Genomic DNA, 27,851 nt, shown 5'->3' with positions numbered 1-27,851 from the left:
GATGAAACAGTGATTATATTGCAATAGATATCTATATACACTCAACAAAAATATAAACGCAACACTTTTGTTTTTGCTCCCATGTTTCATGAGATGGACTTGAAGATCTAAACTTCATTCCAGATACACAATATTACCATTCCTCTCAAACATTGTTCACAAATCTGTCTAAATGTGTGATAGTGAGCACTTCTGCTTTGCTGAGATAATCCATCCCACCTCACAGGTGTGCCACATCAAGATGCTGATCTGAATCATGATTAGTGCACAGGAGTACCTCAAACTGCCCACAATAAAAGGCCACCCTGAAATGTGCAGTTTTGTCTCACAGCAAAATGCCACAGATGCCACAAGCATTGAGGGAGCGTGCAATTGGCATGCTGACAGCAGGAATGTCAACCAGATCTGTTGCTCGTGCATTGAATGTTCATTTCTCCACCATAAGCCGTCTCCAAAGGCGTTTCAGAGAATATGGCAGTACATACTCGGTTTACATTGTTCAGGGCAGATGGCAGACAGCGTGTGTGGCATCGTGTGGGTGAGCGCTTTGCTGATGTCAATGTTGTGGATCGAGTGGCCCATGGTGGTGGTGGGGTCATGGTATGGGCAGGCATCTGTTATGGACGAAGAACACAGGTGCATTTTATTGATGGCATTTTGAATGCACAGAGATACCGTGATGAGATCCTGTGGCCCATTGTTGTGCCATACATCCATGAACATCACCTCATGTTTCAGCAAGATAATGCACGGCCCCATGTTGCAAGGATCTGTACACAATTCTTGGAAGCTGAAAATGGGATGTGCTGACCGGCGTATACGACAGCGTGCACCAGTTCCCACTAATATCCAGCAACTTCGCACAGCCATTGAAGAGGAGTGGACCAACATTCCACAGGCCACAATAGACAATCTGATAAACTCTATGCGAAGAAGATGTGTTGCACTGCATGAGGCAAACGGTGGTCACACCAGATACTGACTGGTTCTGAGTCCCCAGACCGCCAATAAAGCAGAAACAAAACTGCACATTTCAGGGTGGCCTTTTATTGTGGGCAGTTTGAGGTACTCCTGTGCACTAATCATGATTCAGATCAGCATCTTGATGTGGCACACCTGTGAGGTGGGATGGATTATCTCAGCAAAGCAGAAGTGCTCACTATCACACATTTAGACAGATTTGTGAACAATGTTTGAGAGGAATGGTAATATTGTGTATCTGGAATGAAGTTTAGATCTTCAAGTCCATCTCATGAAACATGGGAGCAAAAACAAAAGTGTTGCGTTTATATTTTTGTTGAGTGTATATCGTCAGTCCATAAGTAGGAATAGTAATTTGATAGCAAGGATGAGCAGCAGGGGCTAGTGAAGTCGATGAGCAGGAGAGATCAGGGACCAGACTGCAGGTCAGCATGCAGGTCTTGAGACCTGCAAAGAGAGAGAGCGAGAGCGAGGCACAGAACTACAAGGAAGACAGTTAACACAGATTATGAGACGATATTACCCAGTATGATCCAAACAAAGGAGAGTGGAGGAGAGGTCAGAGGGTGCTCAGAGGATCGTGTTTGTGCCACCCGACAACGTAGGCCTAGAGCAGCATAGCTGTGCTACACACTAGGTCTAAGGCTAACTGTACGCCTTACTAAACAGAAAAGTTTTAAGTCTAGTCTTAAAGGTGGAGGCAGTGTCTGCCTCTCGGACCCAGATTGGTAACTGGTTCCATAATAGCGGTGCCTGATAGCTGAAAGCTCGTCCTCCCATTCTGCTTCTATGAATCCTAGGAACTACATATAATACAGCCAGTAAAGGTTTACAGGATCCTAAAGAGTTAGTATAACCACATAAACAGAATAATGTGAATAAACTTAGAAGAAGATGTAGAAACAATGTCTAGAATAGAATAGAATGGAATAGAATAGAAATACTTTATTCATCCCAAGCTGGGAAATTTCACTGAATAAAAATAAGAGTAATTAAAGCTGCAAGCAGTGATGATGGGCCCTCGCACGCCTTGCGGTTCGTGGGACTCGCAGCTGCCGCCCTTATCAGTTGCGTTATATCAGTTGCACTCACCCCCGCTCCCCCCACGAGCAGAGATGTGTCAGTGCAACAAATCTCTCAATATATGTAAAAATTGTTAGTGTGCAGTAACCTCCTCTTTACAGTAGGTGGCGCTGTCCACAGATGTCCACACGTGGTCGGGGTCGGGTCTGTATCACATGTAAAAAATTTGAGGATTTTAGGAGCATCCGTGGTTGAGTTATATCAGTTGCAGTACCGTATGTGTCCACTGGGTGGAGCCAGACACCATGAGAATAGTGGAGACCTGTCTGTGCATCAAACCTCAAAAAACATTTGATTCATACATGAAAAATGTCCAGAAGCAGTTACTTCCGGTTTCCTGTAGGTGGCGCTGTGCAGGTGACTCATGAGCATGCAGACATGTGGGGGGACGGACCGTTAGGACATGAAAAAAATTTGAGGACCCTAGGACGATGCACGGCGAAGTTATAAGCAGTTGATGTTTCATGGCGAATGTCAACAGTCGCCACCGCCACGGGCAGCATGATACAGAAAACCACACAGGTGTCTCTGTGGGACGTCAAATCTGTGATCCTCATTTGGCTGTGTAATGACAGGGAAGGATTAAACAGAGTGCATGTCAGTGAAGAACATGGCACTTCCTGTCTCCACCACAAGGGAGCGACATAGATCATGATGACATAGAGACGTTCAGGGAGGGGCTCTGACCACGTGCAGAAAGTTTGAAGCCGTTTGGAGCAAGTATGTAGGAGAGAGAGCTGTTCGTGTATGAATGGCGAAGTGACGCCACAGCGGCCACGCCCTTTAACTTAGAGAAAAGCTTTTGATAACTTTTGATCAGCATGGTCTCTAGGTGACAGCGACCGAATATGAAGTCAATCGGTCGAAATCCCTAGGAGGAGTTCGTCCGCATACCAAAGGTGGAAATCGCTGAAATTTGACCGCCTAAATCAAAATGGCTGACTTCCTGTGTGGTCTAGATCAATGGTGCAAGAGACTTTTATGTGCACCTGGACGTGTTCTGTGTGTGTGCCGATTTTTGTCTTCCTACTCCAAAAAAACCCCTATGGAGAGGGGTATTTTAAAAATTCAAGGGGGCGCCATTGAGCCATTTTGCCCCGCCCACTTACGAGACCCCCATCAGTTGCTAGTACATGCCCCCGAGAATGTGTGTATGAATTATCATGATCATAGAAGGTCGTTAAGGTCATTAAATACTCAAACGTAATCTCACGGCGAAGGATCGACAGTTGGCGCCCCGCCACACGGACACCATTGCAACCAGATTCACGGCCTTCATAGTGTAGCTTCACCAACTAGTTGGGAAGGTTCTAGAGGTGAAATGAAGTTGATGCTGTCAACTATGTAGGAGCAGTACATGTCAGAGTAAAAAGAGGCCATTTCCTGTTACCAGCAGGGGGCGCCACGAGTAAGTAAGGGTTTCAACATATGGAGGTGTTCAGGGCGGAGCCCTCGTCATGCTCATAAAGTTTGAAGACGTTTGGATAAAGTATGCAGGCGTGAGAGCCGTTCAAAGTTACATGGCGAAATCATGAATCGTCGCCAGACTTTGGCGAGCCACAGAGGCCACGCCCTTTAAGTTAGAGAAAAGCTTTTGATAACTTTTGATCAGCAGGTCCTTTAGGTGACCTCCAGCAAATTTCAGGTCAATCGGGCTACAGCTCTAGGAGGAGTTCGCTCACATACCAATGGTGTAAATCGCCAAAATCGCCATTTTCCATCCAAGATGGCGGACTTCCTGTTGGGTTAAGGTCATGGTGTCAAGAGACTTTTTGGTGCGTCTTGGTATGATAAACATGTGTACCGATTTTCGTGCACCTACTCCAAACTAAGCCAAATGCGAGGGGTGTTTTGAAAATTTCAAGGGGGCGCTGTAGAGCCATTTTGCCCCGCCCCTTTGCAGCGACCACAAAATATCAAATTTTTCGCCACCCCTGATGAGTGTGCAAAGTTTCGTGAGTTTTCGTGCATGGCAAAGGGGTGAAAAATGCAGTTAAACAGGCAGGCAAATAATAATAATAAACACAGCAATTACAATAGGGCCTTCGCACCACTCGGTGCTCGGGCCCTAATAATAAACACAGCAATTACAATAGGGCCTTCGCACCACTCGGTGCTCGGGCCCTAATAATACCAGCAATTACAATAGGGCCTTCGCACCACTCAGTGCTCGGGCCCTAATAATAACACTTACAATTACAATAGGGCCTTCGCACCACTCGGTGCTCTGGCCCTCATAAACACAGCAATTACAATAGGGCCTTCGCACCACTCGGTGCTCGGGCCCTAATTAAAGCTGACCGCCCCCTCCCTATCACGCCGTCCCTTCCCTGCCCCGCTCCCCCTACGAGCTGCGGCAATTTTGCCAGTGGTGGGAAAAAAGCAGCAGACAGAGGCAGAGACATGTCAGAGCAACAAATCTGTCAATGTAAAAATTTTTAGTATGCAGTAACCTCCTGTTTACAGTAGGTGGCGCTGTCCACAGATGTCCACACATGGTCGGGGTCGGGTCTGTATCACATGTAAAAGATTTGAGGATTTTAGGAGCATCCGTGGTGGAGTTGTACCAGCTGCAGTACCTTATGTGTCCACTGGGTGGAGCCTGACACCGTGAGAATAGTGGAGACCTGTCTGTGCATTAAACCTCAAAAACATTTGATTCATACATGAAAATTGTCAAGAAGCAGTTACCTCCGGTTTCCTGTATGTGGCGCTGTGCAGGTGACTTATGAGCATGCAGACATTTTGGGGGATGGACCGTTATGACATGAAAAAAATTTGAGGATGTTAGGACGATGCACGGCGAAGTTACAAGCAATTGATGTTTCATGGCGAAGGTTCAAAAGTCGCCACCGCCGCGGGCAGCCTGATACAGGAAACCAAACAGGTGTCTCTGTAGGACTTCAGATCTGTGATCCTCATTTGGCTGTGTAATGACAGGGAAGGATTAAACATTAGCTGTGTCTCATTTCAGGGTCTGCATCCTTCGGAGTGCGCATTTTAAGGCCGCTTAAGTCACAAAGCTGCACGAAGGCTGTCCCAATTCGCCAAAAGTCGAACGGTCCTTTAAATGCGTCCTCCAAATGCGTCCTCCTTTTGCCTGAATTTGGAGGATGCATCGCTACCATCCTTCGTGGCCTTAAATATCCCACAATGCTTTGCGGGCCTACTTTTTGTCCAATAGTACAATGACGGACCAAGCGAGTGGCAGCGGCACCGGCAGGAGTGCCGAATTCACATTTAAATGTAAGTAAAGAGCAGTAGTTCGAGAGTTTTAAAATGCTAGTAGTGATAGCGGCATTAAAAAAATGAGTTTTATATTTACAAACATGACGTCCTGTTGATACGAGGCGCTGTAAACTAAACGTTTTGATTGAATGTTGTTTCTTGACTGTTTACTGTAGTATAGTATAAAGTATAGTTCACGTGAGGAGCAATATTATCGTTATTATATCAAACGGTCATTCTGCCTTCATTTTGTTGTAGGAGGAGCAGCGGGAAACAGAAGAAACCTGACAGTTGATAACGGAGGTCATGAGGCTGGAGAGGGAGGGAGAGAGAGAGAGAGAGAGGGAGAGAGAGAGGGAGGGAGAGCAGAGAAAGAACAGACCTCAGCTCATTGAGAGGATGTTGGACAGCAGTGATTTTTATGTTCTGTGTTATTTAAATGTTACTTATTAAATTGTATATTAAATCATTCTTGTCTCTGTGTTCTTAAACTCTTCTAACCTTGTTACATTATGTGTTTCATTACCTATTTATAATTTAAGTAAACTTTTGAACAACTTCTCAGTGACAACAGTAAATCATTTATGTTCTGTTATGTACAATATTTACAAAGGCACAGTTGGAACATTTCTAACTATTTACCAGTGGGCATTATGAAAATGTACAGTTTATTATTTATAAAAGATCAGCAGAAAATACTATTCACAAAGAACATATATATAAATGTTTGGCTGAGCAGGAGTCCTTGTTGGTGCTGCTGGACTGGATGATGCCACGGTGAAGACCTTGGAGTTCTCTGGCTGTGAGTGGGACATCATCTTGGGGTGGGGGGTGCCTGTCTCCTCTGTCCACCACATCGTCCATCAGGGTTTGCAGAGCTGACAATCGGCGGCTGCCATGTTACTAAAGATGTTTTTAAAAAGGGCAACAATAAAAATAATAACTTCAACAGAGCTGCTTCCAAAACAGCTTAAAATATGAAAAGCTATAAAATATGTATCCTCACCCTCCAAAGGTGATGATGGTCAGTACACCTCCTCCAGGACAGACAGAGGAGCGGCTCGTTCAAAATAAAGGAGGAAGCACACACACTGCAGGCTGCAAGGAAAGGAGCAGAGGACAAAACGGGAGAGAGGTAAGAGTCTGTAACACAGCTCAGCCTCATCTTACTCCACCACTGTTTGTCTTTTTCACATTGTATCAGAGAACACTTTTAGAGACGCAGCGCTTCACGTCACTACAGCCTCCTTCATACTGCAGCCTACAAACGTCTGCTAAATGAGTTATAAACGTCAATATAATGACGTGATATCAAACTTAAACGTATAAAAACATAAATGAAGCTGTAAAGTAGCTTGTTAGCTCATGCAGCAACAGTGTGTAGCTGCTATGCTAATGATACTTTAGCTTGTTTAGCATTAAGCTAAGTGCTGCTGTTACAACGTACTGTTAGAGTTAATGAGCTCTAAACCACAGCAGGAAAACTAATGTATGTATTTAGTCTATTTAGTGTTTATTAATGCTCAGGCGTTTCTCTGTAAATGACAAGGTAGTGAATTATTGTCATATAGTTGTGTTATTTTATGGCTTTTATAAATTCTGTTTTTCATCAGGTGCTGTGCTTAAACACCTCTCTGTGTCTCCTCATGGAAATGCCACAACCTCCACAGATGAAGGTATGTGCATTATGAATAATCTGGATTATTTACAGTGTTAATTATCAGGCTGATCATTATGGTCTTATACCCCACAGGTCATGTGGAGCCCGGTGAGGAAACTCCAGAGGACGTCCCAGCAGCAGTCCAACACCTGAGAGCCTCCACTCCTTCCTCTACTCATCCAGCACCTGACCTGGTAACAAAGGAAGGTTCCAAGGTGTCCAGTTCTCACTGATGATCCTGTACTGTGGACAAACTTAATAATAATACTAGTCATCATATCTTGTGTTGTCAGTGGTGGAGGAAGTACTGAAGTTTGGTACTTGAGTGAAAGTACAATTACCCAGCAAAATATATACTCAAGTAAAAGTAGATGTGCTACCTCAATGATCCTACTTAAGCAAAGTCTTAAGTATTTACTTTTAATTTCCAAGAGTGTAAATCGAGACAACTGGACTCAAGGATTGTTTTTTTAACTTGGGGATACATAAAAAATACATGAAAAATTACCTAAGTACAGTAACAAAGTACAAATACTTAGTTACTTTCCACCACTGTGGACAGTCTTCAGAGAGTACATTTCTATGATGTATTTTGATTGTGTTGTACAGTTTTTTTTATATTTCCTTAAGATAATATTTTCATATGTGTGTTCCACATTATTTAAAAGGTTGCTTATATAATCATCACTGTACATGTCTTTGTGTTTGGGGTGGCATTTCTATAGAATCTAGTAGCCCGTAGGGCTCCAGTGTACCTTCTTGCCTAGGGCCCCTATAGTGTCAAGCAACGGCTCTGATAGGGATAAATGGTGAATGATGGGAAACAGAGTCTTCCCGATTGAACTTACGCTAAGAGCTACATTTGTGTTACTCAAAGTTGATGCAATAAACTGGCAAGCCATTTTTGGGGCTGTACTCCTCAAATCCTGAATACTAAAAACTCTGTCTTGCTGTGCTGACATGGTAATTGCTCCACACATAATCTGAAATTTACATACCATATTTTTCCTGTGTTTGCTTGGTGTTGCTTTGCTGCATGTGGCCCTTGATTCATGCTGGCAAAACCAGCATGTGTCATTTTGTGGCTTGTATTTAAATGAAGTAAAACCAAGCTGATGTGCTAACTTTGTGCCTTATTATTAGCACAACACAAGTGAAGATAAAAGAAGCAACACTAGTGAAGTTCCTGTTGCCTCAACTATCTATTGCACTTTAAAAAAAATAAAAAAAAATTAGACTATAATACAACACACTCCGGGGAACTTTTTTCCTGTACAGCTTCCTTGCTGTGTGTGAGCTGTGTGTGCCTAATTAAAAGATGTTTGTAATTGGTGCTGTGAGGCTGCCAGTTGTGAGGCTAAGAAAACACAGAGCTGCCGTCTGCTGTGTTTTTCGGGGTCCAGCCAACCAGAAAAGAGAGAGAGCCAAACAGATGCAGGGAAACAAAGCCACCTGTTTTTTAAGCTGGAAGGTCTTAGCCAGATGTGGAATATTCCTGGTCTCCTGTTTACCTGCTTTCCACCCTCATTTTGTTTACTTATCTGTGCAGTTGTTTCAATAAGCTGTCACAGCAATGCCACAGTTGTTCATGTGTTGTTTTCCCCATTAGGTTAAATGAATAAGAATGATTATACTGTCACCATGACACTCGTAAGTTGGTAGGCAGCAAGTGAACATTTTGTCTCTTTTTTTGACTAATTGAAGAATTTAAGCAATTTCAACAATTGTGATGGTTAGACAGAGAGACAATTGGGTCAGTGCATCTCCAAAACTGCAGGTCTTATGGGATGTTCCTGGTCTGCAGTAGTCAGTACCTTAAAAAAGTACAAAAGGAAGGTAGACCCAGAGGTCTAACTGGGCAGTCACACGGGGCGACACGAGCAGTTGGAAGCGGCGAAACGAGTTTTCTATATCATATTATCGATATATCACTGTGTGGAGAATAGGCAAATTAGCGCCCCCTGCAGCTGTAACATATGTGTGACAATGTGACATATACAATGAGTCATACTGCTTCAGTTGTTTGTGTTTACAAAGCTTCAACTAAGTGTGAAGTCTGTACGTTGTAAACATTTCTCCACTGTTTGCAGACTGTAACATGTATTGATAGTCAAACTCGCACATCAAAAACACTAAAGGGCCCAAATCAATGCCAGAATTTCCTTCTCAACAAAAAAATTCTTTAGCTGGTGAGAAGGAAGCAGACTGGCATAAGCTATATATATATATATATATATATATATATATATATATATATATATATATATATATATATATATAGCTTAGATAAACCTTGATGCAGGTGGATGCCAGTGAAGAGGAAGAGGAAAGAGGGAGTTGAACATCTTGTCTGCTTCCTTCTCACCAGCTAAAGAATTTTTTTGTTGAGAAGGAAATTCTGGCATTGATTTGGGCCCTTTAGTGTTTTTGATGTGCGAGTGTGACTGTTTTTGATGTGCGAGTGTGACTATCAATATCAATATATATATATATATATTCTGGCATTGATTTGGGCCCTTTAGTGTTTTTGATGTGCGAGTGTGACTATCAATATCAATATATATATATATATATATATATATATATATATATATATATATATGATATATATATATATATATATCAATATATATATATATATATATATATATATATATATATATATATATATATATATATATATATATATATATATATATGATATATATATATGATATATATATATATATATATATATATACAGACAGAAAGCAAAAAAAGAAAGCTGCAAGCAGCCATGGGTGGGCCCTCACTTTTGGTCCTTATGGGCTTAAGAGTAAGCTCACAAATTTTCAGCCCGATTGGACAATTCTCCTAGGAGGAATTTGTTCAAATGCCCAAATGCACAAAGTTGACACACAGGAAACACACAGGAAATAGATGTATTTTTGGCTGTATCTCCCACATACTTCCTCCAATGTGGATGAAACTTTACAGTCATGCTGAACATCAGACACTGCACAGACTGATATGCTGATATGCTACAGTCACTGCTCCACCTGCTGGCCGGATGACCTGTCTTTTGTATATGTGTGTTTTGCTACACTCTTCTGCCCTGCAGACCACTGCTCGTGCCGGTACAGGTGGGAGCGGGGTCGTGGGACGTTAGGAGAGGCGGCGGCTGCTGGTCCTGCGGACCGCAAGGGCTGCAAGGGCCCTTCATCGCTGCTTGCAGCTTTCATAATAATAACTGTAATTGTTAGCTTATATTGGCTTGTAAAATATTACCTCTACACACTTATAAGCTTTACAACCTCACTAGATGGTTGAAATTTGAACAGTTTGTGATAAATTAAGTAATAATATCTAATATCTGATCAAATTTATGCTATTTATGCTCGACCTGGATTGTCTAGGCTTCTGAGCAGCAAGAGAAAGATACACTTTTCATTGATTTTACAGTATTATTGCTACATTCTCAAACATTCTAAACTAGACACTGTCCAATGCATTTTAGAAACATGGCTGAAAAACCACGTCCCTGATTTTATTATATTTATTTGAAATTTAATTTAAAAAGCCATCATGTTTTGGCAACTTTTATTCTAAACAAAGGAGGTCATGTTTGCCCTCCGACCTGCTTCATACTTAGTTAAGTGGTAACTATTTACATTTCTTTTCAGACAAAAAAACCTGCTTACTGTTAAGAATAACAGTGAGATTATAGAATTATACAGTATTAATTCTATAAGTTTTATCTTCCCTTCACTGGCTGCCTGTGCATTTCAGGATCCATTTTAAACTACTTTTATTTGTTTTTAAATGTGTGAATGGCGTTGCCCCGTTGTACCTCTCTGAGCTTCTCCTTCCTTACACACCTCATCGGGCTCTCAGGTCAGCTGACAAACTGCTACTGAGTGTACCTAAAACTAATCGGAAGCTCAGAGGGGACCGGGCCTTTGTGGTGGCAGCACCAAAACTTTGGAACGACCTGCCTCTGCACATTAGACAGGCCTCCTCTGTACCTGTTTTTAAATCTTTTCTTAAAACGCACGTTCACATTGGTGTTTGGCACCACTTAAGATGTTGACATTTGACCTGATTTTATTGTATTTATTTAATACTACTTTATTTTATCTAATTGAAATGTTTTTTTTAATTTATTTTAACATATTTTAAATTAGTTTTAATATCTTCTTTTATTTATTGTTTTTAGTTTATTCTATTGCATTTTTAAATGATTGTAGCGCTAAAAAAGGTTTTTGCTTTAAATAATAGACTTAGGCTATGATATCCAGGATAACTTGACGACATAATGCTGATTGTTTAAAAATAAAAATATTCATTTTTTTTTAATCACTTTAGGGTTAGGGTTAGTTAGTCCTGTCATAGAATTTATTTCCACTTCAAAACAGTCATGGTGGCCCAAGACAGTAAAAGCCAAAAATTATAATAAATAAAAGAAAGCAGGAAACAAACACGCCATCAATATCAGACAGAATAAACATTATCAAAAAACATAATAATAAAAAATAAGAATAATATTTGAATATTTAGTTGCCTCTAAATCCTTTGTGTGAACCCAAAGAATTTAAATGGGACAGAAAAAGTGTGAAAAAGGTGTAATTAATTTATAACACAATCTCCATGCTGGTCTGCGAGATTATGTTTTGCTGTTTCATAGCGCACACGTGTGATTGTGAGGGGGGTGCGGAGGTGTCCTTGGACCTTTCCCTTTGTGCATTTGGCCCTGTTGTTTCTCATCAACGTGCTCTTCTTACCCCGGATTTACACGTAACTGCAGCGCAGCGTCAAGCGCTGTGAAACGCTTCCATTATAGTCAATGAGAGTATTTACACCGGCCGCGCAGCAGCGCGTTTTAGAAGCGTCCCAGAAGCGTTGCTGCGCGCTGCTCCGCGAGTAACACGCGGCAGTTCTATTTTGGAGATGTGTCGCGACAACGCGTCTACTTGCACCAGCTACATCGAGCAGATAGGAAGTCAATCACCAGAATAAAATAGTTTCCGGTGGATTTTCAAAATAAAACGCTGTCAGACTGAACTCTCGCTGATTTAACATCGCTACCGGCAGTGAAACACAGCCACAGCCATGTATGAGGAGAGATTCCGTTTGAAAAGTAGAGAAACAGCATTTAATATGATAGAACATGCTTTTAATAATGACGACTTTAGAAAGGAAAAGGCAGGGAGAGAAGCAGCAGCTGTTCTCAGAGTGGAAGGTGAAGAGCTGCCCTGTGTGTAGAGGGAGTAAACTGAGTTTTCAGTAACTGCTCTGTAACCCAGCCTGACACATAGAGAGGACATTACCCATGAGATAAACAGGCAGATTACTGCGTGACTTTGTGAATCTCACGAGAGTGTGGAGGCAGCGCTGTGCTTCTAAAACGCTCCTGGTGTAAATTGATGTTGTGAGACAGACGGGCGTATTACGTCCGTAAAGCGCCACGCTGCTCTTTCGCGTGCGGTATAAATCTGGACACTCAGGTCCCCTTATCTGGCACGCGCCTCCTCGGGCACCAGCAGAACATAAGGTAAGCCGCGCGCACTCGGGACCCAGCAGTAAACCAGTGAGAGAGAGAGAGAGAGAGAGAGAGAGAGAGAGAGAGAGAGAGATCCGCTCCGGTTCTTACAGCGCAGAAGAGAAAAAGCACAGCTGGGTTAACATGAGTAGCAGGAACTCTGCGCAGCTGTCAGCGCTGGAAGACTCTTTTCTCCAGAAGTGCGGGAGGTGATGCGCCCTGTGAGACACGGATCTGGTCTGTTACTGGAGAGTATGTCGGAGCCGTGGAACCATAACACCTCGTCCACTTGGAATCGGTCTACTTCTGAACAGAACCGGTTTAGTAGTCTGGATGACATCGACGTGCCAGCGGACGGCTCTCCGACCCTGCGTATCCTCATCTCCATCGTGTACTCGGTGGTGTGCGCCGCCGGGCTGGTGGGGAACCTGCTAGTGTTTTTCCTGATGAAAGCGCGCCGGGGCAGAAAGAAACGCTCCAGCATTAATCTGTTCATCTTAAACTTGGCCGTGACGGACTTTCAGTTTGTGCTGACTCTGCCGTTCTGGGCGGTGGACACAGCTCTGGACTTCAGTTGGCCGTTTGGAAACGCCATGTGCAAGATCATACTCTCCGTGACGGTCATGAACATGTACGCAAGTGTGTTTTTCCTCACTGCCATGAGCGTCACCAGGTACTGGTCGGTGGCCTCGGCGCTCAAGGACCGCACCCGGCGGCGGGTGTGCCCGGTGCGGTGGGTGATCGCCGGGCTCTGGGTTTCTGCAATAGTAGCTTCGTTACCCACTGCAATCTTTTCCACAGTAAAGAGCGTGGCCGGGGAAAGGCTGTGCCTACTTGGTTTCCCAGACGGGCAGTCTTGGCTGGCATTGCACCACCTTCAGAAAATCCTGGTGGCCTTCGTGTTCCCCATGTTAATTGTCACAGTATGTTACTTGCTGCTGCTGCGCTTCGTCCGTCAGCGCAGCATGAACAACAACCAGGTAAAACGGAGATCCAGGGTGACCCGCTCTGTCACCATAGTTGTCCTCTCTTTCTTTATCTGTTGGATGCCCAATCACGCCATCACTTTCTGGGGCGTTTTGGTGAAATTTAACGTGGTCAACTGGGATAAGACGTATTACATGGTGCACACATACATCCACCCGGTGACTGTGTGCCTGGCGCACACCAACAGCTGCCTGAACCCGGTACTGTACTGTCTCATGCGGAGGGAGTTCAGAAAAAAGATGAAGGAATTATTCTGGAGAATTTCCTCACCTACTGGGACAAACACCTGCCACCTGCGACCGTTCTCCGCGACAGTGAGAGCGGAGCCAGATGACACGCATATTGCCATCCCGCTGAACAACGTGGAGACGGAGAACTGTAGGCTCTCTGTTTTAACTGACCAGTGAGACACTGACGTGCTGCACATGTAAAGAAAAAGTCTCTGAATGTGGACCACAGTGAGTTTTTGAACAGAGCATACTTTAATCTTGCCTACAATAAAGTGTGAAAGCGGAATGACCGTTATTTTACACATGACGCATGACCACTGAGCGGAACAACAATCTCCTGATAAAACAGTGGAGTTGTCAGCACTTTTTCCACACTAAAATTAATGCCAATCCACTAAACTCATTCAATAAATGTATTGCAGGGTTTTTGACAACCACGACATGATTAAATTTGCGCTGACTTTATTAGGGCCCGAGCACCGAATGGTGCGAGAGCCCCATTGAAATGCAAGCGTTTATTATTTGTTATTCTTGTTATTATTATTATTATTATTATTATTATTATTGGAGAATACCGTGCAGACTGTGCCATGTCTAAGAGGATACATTATTGCAGCTATACGTGGCGTATTCGATGTTTTTTGACTTTGCATCAAAGGGATTTAAAGATTTGTATCACTAGTTGAAAGTGAAATATTGTAAACTTTCGTGCGTAAATTCCGCACAAGGATGCGTTAAACTGTCCATCAAGGTCTTGCTTTACCTGCGTCCCGATGGGATGTCACACAATATACATTTTTTTTAATTAATTTCAACTTTGCCTTTTCTTTACAATAAATGCCCAGGTTCAGCTTCTCTTCCAGTGCTGCTTCGTTCGCTAAAGTGCTGTCTGTGCAGAGTTTATTTTCTGTAGAGGAGTCGCAATCCCGAAGGGATGATTCAGCCTTCTGCTGCTGCTGCTGTGGCTTCAAACATCATTCTGTGGAGTATTAATAACGTGACTGATGTGTATAATGTAAGAGTAAGTGAATGTAAAAAAAATCCAATGCAACCTTAATGTTTGGAGAATAAAGTATATCGTTTGTGTTCACATTGACTTAGTTAAGTTATGTATGAGGTGTGTGTTTAGATTGGTATCCTGATGCTTTAGGGGTTCAGCCTGCCTGTGTGTTTGTGGATCGCATGCACAGTCAGAAGTTTAATAAATACACTCTGTGTGCCTACACGGTCTTTTCTTGGCTCCAACTGCTCTAAAGATAATCCTAATATGGATGAGTTTGCAAGGATCAAGTTTACTTTAACTGTTTAAGACTTATTTCTGTGCAGAACACTTAAAGCCATATGTTTATGGAAATATAAATCCCTTCTGTCTCTATAAAGATAAAATACACCGTATTTAGACATCTTTAAGATTAGATGTTTTTGAAGTTAAATGTAGTTAAATGGTAATTATTTACTTAAAATATAAATGTCTTCTGTCTCTCCAGAGATCAAATATTATTTATGTAGATGGTTTAAACATTAGATGTTTTTGAGACCAGTGCATCTGCTAAAATATTTTCTTTCTTGTGCACCCCAGCTGAGCTAAGTCCTGAGAGGCTCTGGCTCTATCCAGTCAGACCTGGTTCCAGATATTAAGTGTTGGCATCCAGGTTGTATAGCATAACAAGATGCAACCAAAATTTAAAATAAAGAAATTCTATCATTGAAAAATATCTTTGACTCAATCAGTTGTTATGGTTGGTTTGAATTGCTAAATGATTAACAAGTCACAGCTCATCCTCACCATCAAATTGTAAAAAAGCAACAACAATAAAACAGAACAGATATTTCTCTCCCATATGTCCAAAGCCAAGTTACAGATTACCAAATCACATCAAATCAGGCTCCATGGTCGGATGTGTCATCCTGGATGTTTGGCATTCTAATATAGGTAAAAATGGACCCAATGTGCCGTTCTTGTGTGAAGATGTGTTGCTGTGTGAGCGTTCTTATTATCACAATCTGCCAGAGCTATATCAATGTTCAGCTTATACTTATACAGCATAAAGGCTTTTATAATGAATCAGTACAAATAGCAGAATAGGCTGCACTAATGCATTTTCCCAGTCTGTTGAAGATAAATGAATTTGACTGTTGCTAATCTGAAGGTTTATTTTTTTATATATAAACAGGGAAGCTGGAGACAGGAGTATCAGTAAAAAGCAAGTGACACAGTAACAAGACACAGTATTGCAATGAACTTGCTGTTAAAAAAGGGACAACCCATAAATAGATGAATAAAACCAGAAGAGAACAAAGAGCAGCTCATACTGCTTGTTATGTAATGACAGTCCAGCCTATAAACAGGGAGGTGGACTTTGCTCCTCCTCGAACGGGCTTGTGGAGGCGACTCCACAAATCTTTCATCACATCAAGTGGCAAACGGTCCAGAAACAAGGAAACTAGTGGTGTGTGAAAATACAGCTGCCCATTAACACAGAGATTTGAGGAGAAACACACACACATACACACACGCAACAGAGAGAGTGCGCAGTGCTGTGAGTTTAATGAAGTCAGCTATGCTTTTCTGGCAGCCTGCGGTGGCTTCAGTGTACTTTTTACTCTTACAGAGAGTAAAAAAAATTTAGAGTGACCAATTGACCTAACAAGCATCTTTAGAATGTGGGAGGAAGCCGTAGAATGTGCAAACCCCTTCTTGCTGTTCACCCTAATTGCAACCAATAAAATCAATAAATTGCTGAGGAAGAACAATAAGACATGTGAGGTCTTCTGGCCATGTAGTAGTATTTTTCTGTCTATTCAAGTAAAACAATCATAAAAGATTTTGGTACTTTCATCGCAGGTCATCTGTGGGTTTTCAACTCACATGAATCTTCTGCTGGTGTCCCACTGGGTGAATTTATGCTTTTTTTGTCTGCAGCATGACTTAAGGTCCCACCAGGAGAATTCCAGAAGTAAAGTGCTTCAGAGCGCTGCCTGTCCAAACCTTAGACCTAATGTAAAAATGATTTATATACAGTGTATGTGCTGCACATTTTTAAGAACATTCAAGAAGCAAGAGGGGACGAGAAGGATTTCTCTGCCACTGTTTTACATTACTTTCCTTCTTCTCCCACTCTCTGCATGCATATATAACTGTATTAAAATGCAGCCAAATCCCTGATAAGGCAGTTCTCATTTATATATCATTCTGTTTCTGTTTTTAGACAGCGTAGTAAGTCGCTAAAAGTGACTAAAATGTTGATGGACTTCATGTTGATTGGCAGTTGCAGCAACATCAAAGCTGCATGATTAAAATAGTTGTAAACACACACACAAGCTAATAACAGTGGCAGTACAGTGAATTTCATTAATGTATTTTTTCTGTAACTGGAGTCCACTGATGATCTTTTACTTTAAAAAAGTAAGTGTGGTTGGTGTGGATTGACTCAGCTTGGCCATGCCGGGGTACCAAAATAGATTCAGTGCATATCTTTTGCGAAACAGAGTGGAGGGTTGCTTCCAGGGCTCATCTGGTGGGACCCTTTTATGTATTGAATGGTGTGTTAGCAATCAACCTGCACCTGGCACAGCATAGCTAGAACACATTGCAAACGCACCCATGGGACTTCCTCAAGGGGTTCATAACTCTGAAGAAAAAAACTCCATCACCTTGTGATTACAGATATTCACCTTCTAAGTCAGAGACTAAAACCTGCATGTTAACCTTGTCACTGCATGTCAGCATTTAGCTCAAAGCACCACAGTCCTTTATAAATTCAGATTTAAATTCCTGGTGTCTATCTGCATGAAATGCTCCAAGCAGCTGGTCATGCAGCACATTCAGAACAGTCTCCCTGCAAACTTGGACCCCCGACAGTCTGCCTTAAAAACCAACCAATAAACAATGGATACTGCCTCAGCTTTACACCACCTATGCCCAGTTCTATTTGATTAACCCTTATGCACTGTTCGGGACATTTTTGTCCTGTGAGAGTAATTTTTCTGTTTATTTTGGCCATAACTTTGTCAATATGTGAGCAAATTGAATCATTTTTGCTCAACAAGCTTAATTTTACATATATTTTGTTAATATGATTTTAAAATTTTTCGTAGGTCAACAGTACACTGTGGGCAAATTTTACCCCCTTCCGTGTTGTTTGGGACAAAAACTTCCTCTAACTTTAACTGTTTTAAAAATATATCAGATAAATATATTGTCAGGGTCTGAGCCAGGGCTTTTATTTGGATAGTTTGTTTTCTGTGTGCATTAATTTTAGTTTTACTAGTTACTTCCTGTTTTATTTTGGTACCTGTCTCTTTCCCTTGTGTTTCAGGTCTGTTTACTTCCCCTGCCTCATGTGTGCTCCCTTCCCCCTCCTGTGATTACCTGCTCCGCCCTAATGTGCTTCACCTGTGTCCTATTGTCTTCCCGCCCTCCTGTGTATAAAGTCTGTGTGTTTCCTCCCTCTTGTTGCCAGTTCGTCTTGTGAGTAATCCTAGCGACACAGCCGTCCAAGTAGCCTTTCTGCTCTTGTGATTTTCCCCAGTGTGTTTTCGAGTGAGTTTTGGATTATCCTGTGTATTACCTATTTTTGGATCGGACTACTGTTTTTGCCCTTGCCCTTTTGTTACCTCTGCGTCGCGGACTCATCAATTGTGTACCGATCACTGCTTTGGACTTTGACCACTGTTTTTGCCTTTGCCCTTTTGATACCTTTGCCACGCTGACTGATTACTCGTGTACCGAACATTGGCTTGTATTAAACACTGAGTATTGCCTGATACTTCCGGCTCCGCTGCGTTTGTGTCCTCCATCTTATATCAGCCCTGACATTACGAACTGGCCAGAAAATGGACACAGCAGACGTTGAGCCAGTCCGAACGGTGCTTTCGGGGCAAGGCTGCCGACTGAAACAGCAGGAGGAACAACTCGAGCGTCTCCACCAGGTTTACTTGGAATTGTCGGGAACATCCGAGCGACAATTTGCTTTCTTGAGCGATCAGATCGGCCGGCTCGCTCACCAGCTACAACCGCAGCGCCTTCCTGCTAACCCGTCGGCCAGTTCAGCGCCCACCGACGCCGCCGCTCCTCCGGATCCAGTTCAGACCGCCATGTTCCAGATTCCTGTGGCTCTCCCCGAACGTTTTTCGGGGGAAACAGGTGACTGTCGCCCCTATATCACCCAGTTCCGACTCCTGTTCGCTCGACAGCCCGCCGCCTTCCCCACGGATGAATTGAAGATCTCCTGCTTCATCTCTCGTCTGTCCGGGCGAGCCGAAGCATGGGCTACGGCGGAGGTGGACAACGCCATGCCCAGCTGCGATAACTACGAGGCCTTCGTTGCAGCATTCGCCCGGGTCTTCCAGCGATCCCGGCCTGGCAGGGAGGCCGCTCGGTCTCTCTTTAGCATCTCGCAGGGAAAACGCAGCGTGGTGGACTATGCTATTGAGTTCCGAGCACTGGCCACCGACAGTGGGTGGAATCCTGCTGCTTTGTTTGATGCCTTCTTAAATGGGCTCTCCGAAGAATTACAGGACCGACTTATTTCCGTGGATTACCCCCCCACACTTGACGAACTAATAACTCTTGTAACAAGGATCGAGAACAGACTTCAGGATAGGAACAAATCCTCTAGTTCTCATGCTAGGGCGAACAACCAGAACACCCCACTAACCCCCTCTCTACCATCTTCCACAGGTGAACTCCCGTCCACTACCCGGGCTGAAAAGCCCATGCAGCTAGGACGGAATCGACTCACGCAGGCCGAACGGGATCGACGGATGAGGTCTGGTGAGTGTCTTTACTGTGGTCAGAGGGGTCATGTGATTAGAGAATGCCCGGTTCGCCCTCTCTCGTCAGTAACCGTGGGTAATCTGGCGAGCGGGGGCTCATCTCCCACTAATTCCTGTACTCTAGATGCTTCTATTGTTTTTCAGAATGGCACACTCCCAGTTAAAGCTCTAGTAGATTCTGGTTCTGAGCAAAACCTCATTGACCATGAGCTGGCCAGGCAGGTTGGCATCACCATTGAACCACTCAATTACTCTGTCCCAGTTACTTCACTTAATGGCCGTGTGGTATCTACTGTTAAATATCGTACGGCTCCTGTTCACCTCATAATCTCTGGTAATCATCATGAACACACAAGATTTTTTGTATTTAACTCACCCAATAATCCAGTAGTACTTGGTCATCCCTGGTTTGTCCTTCATAACCCCGTCATTGATTGGCCCACCAGCCGTCTCATCGGCTGGGGGGACCACTGTCATGCTACGTGCCTGCGCTCAGCTCTACCCCCCTCCAGTGACCCCTCTGGCCCTGCTAAGGCGCCGCCCTCACCAGACCTATCCATAGTCCCACCTGAATATCACGACCTAGCTGAAGTTTTTAGCAAGGCTCTCTCACTTCCTCCCCATCGTCCTTATGATTGTGCCATCGACCTCCTGCCAGGGGCTACCTTACCCAAAGCACAGCTGTATAGCTTAGCCAAGCCTGAGCGGGAGGCAATGGAGAATTATATCTCAGAATCTTTGGCTTCTGGTATAATTCGGCCGTCCACCTCACCTGTTGGAGCCCCATTCTTCTTTGTGGGAAAGAAGGACGGAACCCTCAGACCCTGCATAGACTACAAGAAACTGAATGCAATAACCATAAAGAACCGCTACTCTCTGCCGCTAATGAACTCTGCTTTCGAGACTTTGCAGGAAGCTCGGGTTTTTACAAAGCTGGACCTTCGAAGCGCCTACCACCTGGTGCGTATTCGTTCAGGGGATGAGTGGAAGACAGCCTTCAATACACCTTTGGGACATTTTGAGTATTTGGTGATGCCATTTGGGTTAACGAATGCTCCTGCTGTATTTCAACATTTGATCAATGATGTTCTCAGGGACTTTCTACATAGGTTTGCTTTTGTGTATCTCGATGACATCTTGATCTTTTCCAGAAACATTACCGAACATCGGCGGCATGTTCGACTTGTACTCCAACGCCTGTTGGAGAACAAACTGTTTGTGAAGGCTGGCAAATGTGAGTTTCATTCCTCCACTGTATCTTTCCTTGGTTTTGTTGTGGCCGGGGGGGAGGTGAGACCTGACCCAGATAAAGTCAAAGCAGTGCTGGAGTGGCCTACCCCGACCAGCCGCAAACACCTACAAAAATTCCTGGGCTTTGCCAACTTTCTCAGGAGGTTCATTCGGGGCTTTAGTGCGGTGGCTGCTCCTCTAACAGGTCTCACTTCTCCCTCGGTTCCCTTTGTTTGGTCTGTGGCAGCTGAAGCAGCCTTCACTCGCCTTAAGACCTTGTTTTCCTCCGCGCCTGTCCTCATCCAGCCTAACCCTTCCAATCAGTTTGTAGTAGAGGTAGACGCCTCTAATCACGGGGTGGGGGCTGTTCTGTCACAAAAGTCTGAAAAAGACAATAAGATGCACCCCTGTGCTTACTTTTCTCGCCGTCTGACCCCAGCAGAACGTAATTATGATGTGGGCAACCGAGAACTTCTAGCCATTAAGTTAGCCTTAGAAGAGTGGCGTCACTGGTTGGAGGGGGCAGAACAGCCCTTTGTGGTTTGGACAGATCACAAAAACTTATCTTACATCCGAACTGCAAAGCGGCTGAACCCCAGGCAGGCGCGGTGGGCATTGTTTTTTGACCGTTTCCAATTTACAATCTCTTACCGCCCTGGCTCAAAGAATGTGAAGCCTGACGCTCTCTCCAGACAATTCGAGCCTGAGGAAGAGGACAGAGAGCCAGAGAACATAGTACCATCCTCCTGTGTGCTTGGCGCACTTACCTGGAACCTCACTGATGACATCAAAAGAGCTCAGACTCAGGAACCGGACCCTGGTGGTGGTCCTGCTAACCGCCTGTTTGTTCCTCAGAGTGTTCGCACTAAAGTACTCCAGTGGGCACATGCCTCCCGCCTTACCTGTCACCCTGGGGCTCGCCGAACTGAATCCTTCCTCCGACGACGATTCTGGTGGCCCGGTCTGGTAAGAGACGTCAGGGAATTTGTGGGAGCTTGTGCCATCTGTGCCCAGGGGAAAACCAGTAACCAGCCGCCGGCAGGGGAGCTGCAGCCACTCCCTGTACCCACCCGGCCATGGTCACACATAGCTATAGACTTTGTGACTGGATTACCCCCGTCTAAGGGAAAAACTACAATTCTCACAATTGTGGATCGATTCTCTAAGACTGCTCACTTTGTAGCTCTTTCCAAGCTACCATCTTCCGCGGAAACTGCACAACTTATGATTAAGCATGTTTTTTGTTTACATGGGCTCCCACAGGACATCGTCTCTGACCGAGGTCCTCAGTTCATCTCACAAGTCTGGCGGGCCTTCTGCACAGCCTTCGGCACCTCCGCCAGTCTCTCCTCAGGGTTCCACCCTCAGACCAACGGCCAAACAGAGAGGGCCAATCAGGATCTGGAGTCAGCCCTACGCTGTGTCTGCACCCGACGCCAGTCCACCTGGAGCACGGACCTCCCTTGGGTTGAGTATGCACACAATTCGCTCACCTCTTCTGCTTCTGGTCTCTCTCCTTTCGAGTGCTCCATGGGTTTCCAGCCACCGCTATTCCCTGAAGAAGAGAGAGAGGTAGCTGTACCGTCCGTCCAGCATCAGTATCGCCGGTGCAGGCGCGTTTGGAGGGAGGCCCGTGCTGCCCTGCTCCGTTCGTCCGCTACCAACAAGAGGCTGGCTGACCGACACCGCTCCCAAGCTCCAGACTACTCCGTTGGACAGCAGGTCTATCTCTCCACATCCAATATCAAACTTCATACCGAATCTAAGAAACTTTCACCCAGGTTCATCGGACCATTCGAGATCATCAAGATCATCAATCCTGTGGCCGTCAAACTCCGCCTCCCCAGAACTCTCCGGATTCACCCTGTGTTTCATGTTTCCCAGTTGAAACCCTACACCACCAGCCCACTTCAACCACCTGCTACACCCCCACCACCACCCAGAATCATCGATGGTCAGCCAGCCTACACAGTCCGCAGACTCCTGGACGTCAGACGACGGGGCAGGGGCCTGCAATATCTGGTGGACTGGCAGGGTTATGGCCCTGAGGAGAGATCATGGGAACCGGCCTCAAGGATTTTGGATCCCACTCTCATCCAAGACTTCTACCGCCTCCATCCGGATACACCAGGTAGTGCGCCAAGAGGCGCACGTTGAGGAGGGGGTACTGTCAGGGTCTGAGCCAGGGCTTTTATTTGGATAGTTTGTTTTCTGTGTGCATTAATTTTAGTTTTACTAGTTACTTCCTGTTTTATTTTGGTACCTGTCTCTTTCCCTTGTGTTTCAGGTCTGTTTACTTCCCCTGCCTCATGTGTGCTCCCTTCCCCCTCCTGTGATTACCTGCTCCGCCCTAATGTGCTTCACCTGTGTCCTATTGTCTTCCTGCCCTCCTGTGTATAAAGTCTGTGTGTTTCCTCCCTCTTGTTGCCAGTTCGTCTTGTGAGTAATCCTAGCGACACAGCCGTCCAAGTAGCCTTTCTGCTCTTGTGATTTTCCCCAGTGTGTTTTCGAGTGAGTTTTGGATTATCCTGTGTATTACCTATTTTTGGATCGGACTACTGTTTTTGCCCTTGCCCTTTTGTTACCTCTGCGTCGCGGACTCATCAATTGTGTACCGATCACTGCTTTGGACTTTGACCACTGTTTTTGCCTTTGCCCTTTTGATACCTTTGCCACGCTGACTGATTACTCGTGTACCGAACATTGGCTTGTATTAAACACTGAGTATTGCCTGATACTTCCGGCTCCGCTGCGTTTGTGTCCTCCATCTTATATCAGCCCTGACATATATTTTTGAATTCTTTTGCATAGACCTTATAATTAACTTCAGTTCTGATCAAAAGTAGTGAAAAAATAATTTTCCCCCAGGATTTTAACCCTTTAATCACTAATTTCATAAGGGGTGGTGCTGAAAATTGAAAAAAAACAAAACACACACAAAATGACTCATTTTTAATAGAAAAGGTAAATGTGGACGGGATTTTTTGAACCACTATCACAGTCTTGGGCATGTCAAACATTAGTAACAACATTGACTTTATTGCATTATTAGTTTTTGCACAGCACTGGATTATCATTTTTTCTCCCTTACGTGTTGTTCGTGGACATTTTTGTCCCATAGACTTTCATTATGACCACATTTTTTGACTGCATAGCCATGGCACTACATAATCATGCATTCTTGATTGTTGGTGGTTTACCCTGTTGGTAGGAGGTAAAATTTGTGATTTTTACAGTTAACAACCTGATGACCCTATTAATAGGGTCATTAATACCCCAACACAATTAAAGCATTTGCGGCGGAGAATGAAGCTGGATGGTGGTGTAGGGGAATTATTGTCGGTTTGGGTGCAAGAGGGTCCGGGTTTGAAACTCATGATACGCGAATCAGCAAGGGGTCCTCCACACACACACACAAACCGAGAGTTTCGCCAATGCAAGAGAAACGTGATCAATAACTTTTCTTTTACTAAAATGTACACAATGACAAATTGAAATTAACTGCGTTTAATGCTATGAAATTATTAGATATAAATAATATTATATATATATATTATATATAATAATATCATATTTTGCTTTGCAGCAATCAAACTGATAAATGTATCAATGTAGCTAATATATTTCACTATCTAACTGATTGATCTATAACTATATATTGATATAGCTACATTGATTGCTAAGGATGTCCTATCGATGAACACACTAAGTGATTCACAACCCGAACCAATCACATGACTCGTATGCCGTTCGAAGCACTCCACTGCTTCAAACGTCACTGAAGTGCTTCAAATGTCACTGAAGTGGTTCAAACGTCACTAGTCACGTGACCGAAGCAAGCCTCAGCACAGTGGTTCGAAACAATTGCTTCATGAGCTACCGCGCATGTGTCGGAGCCTCGGGTGTCAGAGGACCATCCTTTTTTGTACCGTGCATGCGGCAATAAATGTCTATATAGACTGCACTTCCACCTATGTCTCAAGCCTCCTACATGTAAAGTCGAGCCGCTACACGGCCATCCTAACAATGACATTACCTAACATGGATTGCTAAGATGTTTCTATTATAATATTTAGTCAAGTTATTGCTGTTAAAAGTGGGTCTACATGCTCTTGGAACATGGGAGGTATTTTATATTTCATATATTTTTTTATTTTTTTTGGCTTTATTATGGCATATATTATATATATTATATATATTATGGCATGGTGAAAAAAGTTACATGTTGTTCATCTTCATGTTTTCACACAAATACTATGAGAATTAAAAGAATAACTTATGTTACGTAAGATGCATTACATCACCAAAAATTCATTTTGTGATGCAATGCAATAATAAAGAAGCATCAATCACAGTTAAGACTGCATGATGAAAATAGTACAGTTTATGGGGGAATAATAATAACAAAAATAGTTAGGATATTAAGGACATCTCATGATAAACACAATCAGATAAAGGACTGTTTGTTCTGGTGATTACTTGTTTTGCATTGATATTGTATTTGTGATTAAACAGGAATCATGTGTACTTACCTCTCCCAGCAGCATAAAGTCAGTACTGATTTCCTCTGCTGAATTAAGGCTGCTGTCATATATATGTCTATAATGCCATGAACCAAAGGAGAACACAGTCTACATCAGGTCAGACACCAAGGGCATTGTCTCATGTGATTAAACAGGAATCATGTGTTGTAATGTACTTACCTCTCCCAGCAGCATAAAGTCAGTACTGATTTCCTCTGCTGAATTAAGGCTGCTGTCATATATATGTCTAGAATGCCATGAACTGAAGGAGAACACAGTCTACATCAGGTCAGACAACAAGGGCATTGTCTCATTATTTCAGCTGTGTAACAATGGTTATGAACAACAAAAGAAAGAACCTAATGTATCGTGGCGGAGCCAGTGTGAAGAGGACTTTTTTTTATCTAAAATTAAACACTGTAGGCTGAACAGAGAGGCTGTTTAAACTGCCTGAAATCCAAAGTCCAGACAGTACATTTTTTACATGCATAAACACCACATTGTGGGCCCTGAAGTGTCTCCTACATCAGTGATTCAGCAGCACTTCTACCTTAAGGTGATGCGAGAAGCTTGTGGTCCCACTCATCATTAAAAAAAAAACAAATCTCTTGTATTAAGGTCAGCTCTCATCCTTTGGTGTTTACAGCAGACAACTGCAGCATAATTCAATATGGCTATGATGTTACCAAATCATGTCATGAAAATATACAATAACTTGTGACAAATGATGCAGTGATTTCCCTAAATTTTGCATAACACTGTACACATATACATATATATTGTCCAAAACATGATCTGTGGATCCTACAATATGCTTACAAACAGTATCATTAGTGTCACCTGGACCTGATCAGCTTGTTTGGTACAGCACATGATTGGATGTTAATTGCTTATTAGAACCATGCACTACATTAATGAGGAAGCATTTACATTTATTGAGTATTTACTATTAGTATTTATTGAATAGGGTTTTACCTTAAAATCATTAGCCATTATGTAGCTGTATAACTATTATATAATATCTAGCATTAGTGTAGAAAGACCAATCTTAACAAAAGTCTTGTATACAAAAACGTTTCTTACTATACATACTAATGTAGAGTTGCAGGATGGTCTTGCACCTTTATGCTAATTTAACTTAAACTTTGTGTTGTCAATGATTCGTTTCATACACAATTTTCTTAAAAAAAAGTTACAGTATACAGACACTTGAGATGTGACGTGTCTAATCTGGATAAATAAATAAAACAACTGAATGTATCTTTGAAGAGAGATTGATTCTGTTTAAGTTCAAACCTGGGTTGCACTTGTGATGTCTACCAATTTAAACGACTAATCAATCATTAATAATACTACAAATAATTTTACAAACAAAGAAAGTTTATCACAGTTGAAGAATAAGACATAACATGAAGATATGTCATAAAAACTATACTTATATACAACCTGGGTGTTTCATATAAGTGATGTAACCGGTCCTGCATACGTATATCTTTCTCTCTGAGAGAGAGACGATAGGAATTTTAGTGATCTCTTTTTAGTTGATATACGTTACTCAGTATCGGGTCTGCTTGAGTGACAGACTAAAGAGTTGGGCAGCAATTCATAGTAAATGAACTATACGATGAGGCAAAAGGCTTGCGCTGCTTTTACAAAGGATGCCCTCTAGTTACAGCAGCATGAGACAAAGGCTGAACATAATACCCGAAGGAGTTGTGTTTACGGGTAAAATGTCTGATAATCAGCATTAATGTCGGGTGAAGGCAGCAGATTTGCAAAGCCTTAAGGTGACTGAAAGTGGTATAAGTTACTCTATTATGTGATTTATTGTGAATTATAATGGCACCAGTGTGCATGCTGGCCAACACACTCCTCAGGCTCAGAAACAGACGAGAAAGGAGAGTGATGCTCCTTTTATTCATCTAAACCTCCCTCCGAAACAGGTTCAAACCAGCTCCAATAGACTCTGACAGAAAAATCTGACAGGGCTGGATATTAAAAAATCCATGTTCTCCTTGAGCAATTACATAAGACTATAAGAAATGTCACTGTGCATTACTAGAGGAAGGTTCCACTATTTTGTATCATGACTACAGCCAGTCAAAACCTGGCTGATGGCTTTTCCAGGCATAACAGGGAATGACAGGATGGCTCACAGGAACATAATCTTCCACTTCCACATTAAATGTTCCAGACTGTGTTAGGAAAGCAAATACGGTCTTTATGCAGAAAGGAAGACCTCCGTTTCTAGAACTTTAGATAAAACTTTATTAATTAAAAAGTTACACATTAAACATAAGAGTGTAAATATATATAAAAAAAATCAAAGCACAGTGAGCAATAGCAGTATGACTGTACACAATGTATGTTGTATCGCTGTATATAAGGTGATAATAAAGGTGCTAAAATATAAACGAGTTGCGAGTATGACCATTATCTGTTCTACCAGCTCTCCTCCCTACAGAAAAGGGGAGGAGTTATACAGTCTGAAGAACCTTCTGTGGCGTTCTGTGCTGCTCCTCGGTAGTCTCAGTCTACTGCTGAATGTGCTCCTGTAGGACAGCAGTGTGTCATGCAGGGGGTGAGACGTGTTGTAAAAAATACTAAGGAGCTTTCTCAGTATTCTCCTCTCT

At 43.1% G+C, this 27,851-nt stretch overlaps 1 protein-coding gene across 1 annotated transcript; it reads left to right on the top strand.

Annotated features, from left to right (window-relative positions):
• The first annotated feature begins 12,724 nt into the window (after positions 1-12,724).
• rxfp3.3b (relaxin family peptide receptor 3.3b) lies at positions 12,725-14,009 on the top strand. Its single transcript, XM_028431657.1, has one exon. The coding sequence runs from the start codon at positions 12,725-12,727 to the stop codon at positions 13,862-13,864; it is 1,140 nt and encodes a 379-aa protein (XP_028287458.1). The 3' UTR covers positions 13,865-14,009.
• Positions 14,010-27,851: the final 13,842 nt, after the last annotated feature.

This window comes from Parambassis ranga, chromosome 19 (assembly GCF_900634625.1).
Source record: "Parambassis ranga chromosome 19, fParRan2.1, whole genome shotgun sequence".
Taxonomy (NCBI): Eukaryota; Metazoa; Chordata; class Actinopteri; family Ambassidae; genus Parambassis; species Parambassis ranga.
This window is presented reverse-complemented; position numbering and strand designations above follow the sequence as displayed.

Excerpts from the sequence above, each read along its gene's own strand:
- rxfp3.3b (XM_028431657.1), top strand. The coding sequence starts at position 12,725 with ATGTCGGAGCCGTGGAACCATAACACCTCGTCCACTTGGAATCGGTCT.